The sequence below is a fragment of the Myotis brandtii genome, unplaced genomic scaffold, assembly GCF_000412655.1.
Source record: "Myotis brandtii unplaced genomic scaffold, ASM41265v1 scaffold1213, whole genome shotgun sequence".
NCBI classification, from domain to species: Eukaryota; Metazoa; Chordata; class Mammalia; order Chiroptera; family Vespertilionidae; genus Myotis; species Myotis brandtii.
The window spans coordinates 107,402-113,531 of NW_005354228.1; the positions used below are offsets into that span (position 1 = coordinate 107,402).

At 56.8% G+C, this 6,130-nt stretch overlaps 1 protein-coding gene across 2 annotated transcripts in view; it reads left to right on the top strand.

Annotated features, from left to right (window-relative positions):
- The window catches only part of IL18RAP (interleukin 18 receptor accessory protein), a 40,844-nt gene that overhangs the window by 31,508 nt on the left and 3,206 nt on the right, over nt 1-6,130 (top strand). For both annotated transcript variants that reach the window (XM_014533061.1, XM_005858745.2), the window contains 3 exons: nt 414-537; nt 2,468-2,619; nt 4,185-4,322. In XM_014533061.1, coding sequence (XP_014388547.1) covers nt 414-537; nt 2,468-2,619; nt 4,185-4,322 — 414 coding nt within the window. The remainder of the gene's footprint in view (nt 1-413; nt 538-2,467; nt 2,620-4,184; nt 4,323-6,130) is intronic.

Below are 6,130 nucleotides of genomic sequence, written 5' to 3' on the forward strand. Positions count from 1 at the left end.
ATAAGCATAAGCAATGGGCGCAGACAACAGGGGGTGAGGGTGAGGGCAAGACTGGGGGGATGAGGGAACAATGGGGGATAAAGACACATTTGTAATACCTTAATAAAAATTTTTAAAAAATAGCTGATACTTTATTACACATTTATAATACAAAATCTTTTAATTGATAGAAACATTCTTTCATAAAAATAACAACAAACAACAAAAATCATAGCCCATGTTTGCGATCTCAGCATTGCCACTGCAGACGCGCAGCTGGGTGCATGTTTCTGCCGAGAGGTGGGCGGGCGGCTCTTCCCGCCCCCGCTGCGCCTGCGGCCTGAGGGCAGGGAGCCATGTCCGCAGGCCTCTTGCTGCGCCGGACAGTGTCCTCACGGCTGCCCTCCTATCTACTGTGGCCCCTTCCTTTGCAGGAAAACCTTTGACTCTTAACTGCACGGCACGATTTGGCTTTGAAGAGCACTTCAAACCGGTGCTAAGATGGTTCAGCAAAGATTCTGGTCGGGAGCTGGAAATCCCAACAAAGGAAGGGAGAAGGTGAGGAGAAAGTCAGAGGACGATATTCTTTGCAGCCCACAATGCGTGCTCTCACCTTCGGAAATCTCTGCACTGTGCACACGGAGGTATACACATACACACACGCACATACACACATGCACACACACGCACAGACGCATGCACACACATGCGCACGCACGCATGAGCACACACACGCACACGCACACACACGCACATACACACATGCACACACACGCACAGACGCATGCACACACACATGCGCACCCACGCATGAGCGCACACACACACACACACACACTTAACAGTGTGCCAGGAGCGCCAGCTAGTGGTGAAAATGAAAGTCAAAGTGCACATTAACTTTAACCCTGGGCCAAATGCGGCTTCGGGCAGGGCCATGGAGTGAAGTATTTAAGTGGCTTTCAAGTTCAATGTTTAGCAACAGTTTGCTCGGCTGCTTTAAACATCAAGCAGACAAGGGGACAGACAGTGGCCCAGGCTGCTGGAACAGAAGCAGCGTGTCCGACAAATGGGAGGATGCTGTCCCCCAGCCCCCCGTTCCCCGGTGCCCACTCAGCGTACCCAGGTCTCCAGAGTCATTACAGCCAGAAAGTATGAAACGAGGAAACGCTGCAGACCGAGGGATCTGACCAAAACTTACGTGAAGTGAGGACAGGGCAGCAGTGCAGCCTGGGAAGGGAGGCTGAGCGGCGGTCTGTCTTGAAATGCTTGGAAGCTACTCTGTTTTCTAGACTTCGTTGCTCTCAAGAGCACAGACCTGAATTAGTGGCCAGAATGAACTGGGAAGACAATTTTGCTTCATAAAATGGAAATCTCTAGCCATTCAGATCTATCCAGCTCCTCACAGAGCTGGACACGGGGCCCTGGAGATTGAGGGCTTGGGGCCAATCTGCAGGGCTTGGCGCTAAAAGATATAGTTCCTCATCTTTCTAAGATCTGTTCCACAGTACCAGTCTGTGGGTTAGCACGCCTCTGATTTGTAAAACATTTCAATAAACAAATATAACGAAGGACAGGTTTTTGGAGCAGTAATCAGATTTAGCAAGAACTTCTAACACAGGAAAGTCATTGGGTCCCCTATTAAGCTGATACTGCATCTAAGCTCAAGGGAGTTGAGTATGAGAGAGGGTGTGCTCTGACCTCACACGCCCTCTGTGTGGGTGTTTCCCACCCATCGGCAATGTGAGTGTGGGAGCGCCACGGTGCCCCCTACAGCCCCTGCCAGCCCCTGTGAGGGGCGGACGAGCAGGTGAGACCTCAGCAGTCTCCGGCAGCAAGAAGCACTCTGTGGGGAAGCGTCGGTGTTGACGTCTCCAAGCCACACCGCCTACAATATCACCCGTGTAAACAAGATTCCTTAGGGTGAGGACAGAGGCAAGATTGGCAACTTTAGAGAATCCACATTGTGAGGAAATAAAGACCCCCATTCCTGGCTGGTCCTGGATGGGCAAGGGCACAGGCCAGGAATCAGGTCCCACGTCCGGCAGCGTGAACGTGGGCTCGCCCTCTGTGCCTGATCTGCATTGCTAGCCAAGTTAGGACACTCATGCCGCACCTGTGGGCTTCCTGTGAGATGCAGAGTGGAGGGATCCGTAACCCCCTTTTGTGCTAAGACGGCCTAATACAGAGTAAGCCGTCCACGGAAGTCGTAGATGTTCATAAATTCTTGTTAGCATCTTTTCAGGGACAGGCTTAGAGTGAGCAAGGCCAGCTGAGGCCCACAGGTGAATCATACCCGAGAGTCAGCGCTTTGAATGATGCTTAGCAGATTCATCATTTAAACCCGAGCCTCCTGACCACATGAAGCTGGGCACCTCCTGCTGGTTGCCCCAGCTCTGCAGAGGCTGATGCTGGCGATCGCATGGTCCCGAGACGGCGAATGGGTGTCGTTGTATGTCCTGGGCGGCTGTGATGTCTCCTCCTTTCCTAGAGTGAAAGCCACTGTGGAGGCGGAAGTCATCCAGCGCACCGTCCACTTGGAGAGAGTCGCCCAGAGTGACCTGCACAAGACATTCATCTGCTTCGCCCAGAACTCGCTGGGGAACAGCACGCAGCCCCTCCAGCTGAGGGGGAGGAAAGGAGGTAGGCCGGGGACAGCTGCCTCCCCGCGGGCCAGGCTTTTCCTAGCAATAGTGCTGTGGTGAGAGCAGCGAGACGACGCTGGCAGACAGCCTTCTGTGCACTTCGCTGCTTAACTCAAAACTCTGACCAAGACCACACACTAGTAAGTTTCCTATCAGTGATCCAGACCTGGTCCCCTTAACCAATACTGGGCGTATTGGGGCTGTGTCGGAAAAGCCCATCATTCATTCTCCCACTCATTCCACAAACACCTATGTGAGCTCCATGCGAAGGCCTCGTGCTAGAACCTTGGTCCCTCTCTCATTTTCCTTTCCTGGCTCTGAATCCAGAAAACGTGATGGTCAGGTATTGGAGCCTGGAGGTGAGAGAAAGTGCTCTGCTCAGCGTCTGGGAGGATATGTGTATGTCACAGATCACAGCCCTTTAAAGCTGGAGGGGTATTCCAGTGAGAAATTGCTCTTAATTCTTTTGAGACGAAGCTCAGAGATGAAAGTGATATCATTCATTCATTCAGTTAATAATGATTCCAGAACAGCAGACTGTGGCTGCTCACGAGATTTCAATAAGACAGCCTTTGGCTCTGGCCCATGGGCACTCTATAAAGGGGTGTCTCCTACGCTAGGTGCACGGAGGGTACGCCAGACACACCTCCTGGCCGCAGGGAGCGTAGGCTTCAGTGGGGATGACTGTACCTGAAACTGGTTTGCAGTGAGAGGGTGCAGAGCACGGGGCAGTTCCTGGGGAAAATAAGTAACAGTGGCTCCCACCACTTCCCAGGCGCCCTGCCCAGCACCTGCCCCTCCCCAGTTCTCCCCACTCAGTGTAGGACCTCCCTCCAGGTGTGGCTGACTCATCTCAACCTTCAAGAGGAAGCTCCCGCGGCGGCCATGCTGCTGGGATAACAGGGTGGAGACGCTGTGGGTGGGCGCAGCGGCAGGCGCTCTGCACTGGCTCACGGCGCTGTGTCCCTGTAACCAGACAACCAAGGGGTCCGGCGGCCGGTCACTACTTGAGCCAATTGCAGAGACAGGGGGGAATCCTAGCTGAGCGTTTATTCCAATCCTGCTGGCAGCAGGGAGAGCAGCAGGTCACCCACAAACACCTGCTCTGCCCCATAAGCCGGCGGCTTACATTGGGTAGAAGGACAAGGTTCTGTGGGGAAGTAGGAATTGCAGGCATGGGGGAGTGGACACGGGATAATCTTACAGGTTACAAGCCATGCGGGCTGAGGGGGGTCGGTCACGGAGGGTGGGTGCCTCTGGTCGCCCTGGGACCAGATTACAGGTAACAGGGGCTGGGGTTGCAAAGAGCAGGTGCCTCTGGGACAAAGGGCCTCGGGCCCAGGTGCCAGGAGGTGGTAAATCTTTCCATAATGACACGCAGTTCTCGGAAGAGGACGGACTGCGATCCCATGTGAGCTCCGTGCCCCAGGCGTGCAGCTCCCAGCCAGGAGCTTCTCTGAGCAGAACAGAACCGCCCCGGTTAACAGGTTAACAGGGCAGGAGTCATAGTTCTTACCCTGTAGCTGGTTTCCTACCTTCTGTTCCTGCCCCTCCCGTCCCCAGTGGTGTTCCTGTACGTCCTCCTGGGCACCGTGGCCGCCCTGGCGGGCGCGCTGGCAGCAGGCGCGCTGCTCTTCACGTACTGGATTGAGGTGGTGCTGCTGTGCCGGACCTGCCAGGACAAGGACGAGACGCTCGGGGGTAAGGGCCGCCCGCGGTGTGACTGTCCCTCTCGGGACTGGCTCAGGCACAGGAGCCCAGAAATGGGTGTGCCTGACGCTAACCTGCCCGCCGAGCCGCCAGGGCTGCTGCACCTGCACCTGGAGGCACAGGGCGCAGGGCTCCTCACTCCAGCGGGGTGTCCGCCATGAGGCTCACACAGGTGGGACCTGACACGGTCTCCTGCTGACCGAGAGCTCGGTGCGGGACTCAGCCCTGTGCGTCTTCCCCTGCAGAGGGACTAGTGACTGCGGTTGGTTCCCCTCCGGAGGGCGCGGGCAGCGGGGAAGCCGAAGCCAGCCCGGCAACCCCCCAGCCAGACAGTCTCGCCCCACGGAACTGCTCGGCAAGGGCGGAGCTTCAGCGGGCCCCTTAGTGTGGCCTCGTCAGCCTCACCTGTACAGCCAGGGGCCTGACGCTGGAGGGAACGTCCCCGAGTGTGATATTGTGTGAGCTGCAGGCCCCGTGCTGTCGGCCAAGTGCCGTCCACCCCCAAACAGAGGGCCGCTTCTGTGTTCTCTGGTCCCTGGGCCCAGGGTTAGAATGTTTGTAGTTTTAGCAAATAGCTCTGTTGCTTGGAGAGAGCACAGCCCTCTGCTGGCCTCCAGGCCAGCCCTTAAGCCCTTACTTGTGGGGAGCCCCCACACCCTGGGCCAGCCCTTACCTGGCAGGAGCCCCCACACCCCAGGCCAGCTCTTACCTGCGGGGAGCCCCCACACCCCGGGCCAGCCCTTACCTGCGGGGAGCCCCCACACCCCGGGCCAGCCCTTACCTGGCAGGAGCCCCCACAGTGCTTCCCCGCACCAGCCACCCGTGAGGGCTGTCAGGTCTCCAGGAGCCGTGAGTGAAAAGCTCCCGTCACCTTCCCTGAGACCATTCACTGAGACACGCACTAGAAACCCTTAGGCAAGCGGGCTGCTGAGATTCATTTAAAACGAAGGTCAGCCTTCTTGAATTAGCCAATATCTGGTCATAGTCTTGTTTCCCTGACAACTTCAGCTTCTGCTAAAATCTGCTTGTCCTGCGGTTCTGCAGCTTGTACGGTGGGCGGGAGCCTTCGCTGTGACCACGCTCCTCTCACTGCCATGGACACGTCAGGAGCCTGGTGTGGGCAGGATGGGCTGGGCACAGTCAGTCAGTGCCCGCTCTGGCCAACCGGGTGCTTTCCAGCAAAATGTTTCCTTCATGCTGGTGATGATACACAGAAGCTTAGAATGTCGCATTGCGAATGTCTATCTTCCGCGCTCTAGTTTTATTACCCAAGATCCATAATGTTTCCCTATTATAGAAAAGTCCTAGTTTGCTGGATTTGGAAGGAGTTGGGACAACTGTGGCATGTTCCACATGAAACTGAGCAGCAGTACCTGCCGGCCACACCTGAGCGTCCTGTTCCGCCTGGGGGGCTGGCTGCCTGGAGCAGCTCCCCGCCTGGCCGCGTGGTGCCGGCCCCTGACTCCAGGCCTGCTCCTCCCTCCTCCCCAGAGGTCCCTAGGCCCGCAGGGCGCCGGTGCTGTGGCTACCCTGTAACTGTGACCGCCGGCCCGTGCAGAGCGCTGGTGTGTCCAACCCCGAGCCCGGGGTTCACCTGGAGATTTCCTGCCACTCCAGGTAGTTGGTTAGCGCGGCCCAGTCATGAATGCACGTTTGAAATCCTTTGTCAACGGAGGCGCTGGAGACCTAGACCTGTCCTGGGACAAGTGCCAGAGCTGCAGAGCCCCTGGAGGAGGAGGACGGGCGCTGATCCGTGCTGCTCAGGGCCAGGCACCAGCTTTCCGGTCCGCTACCTCCTG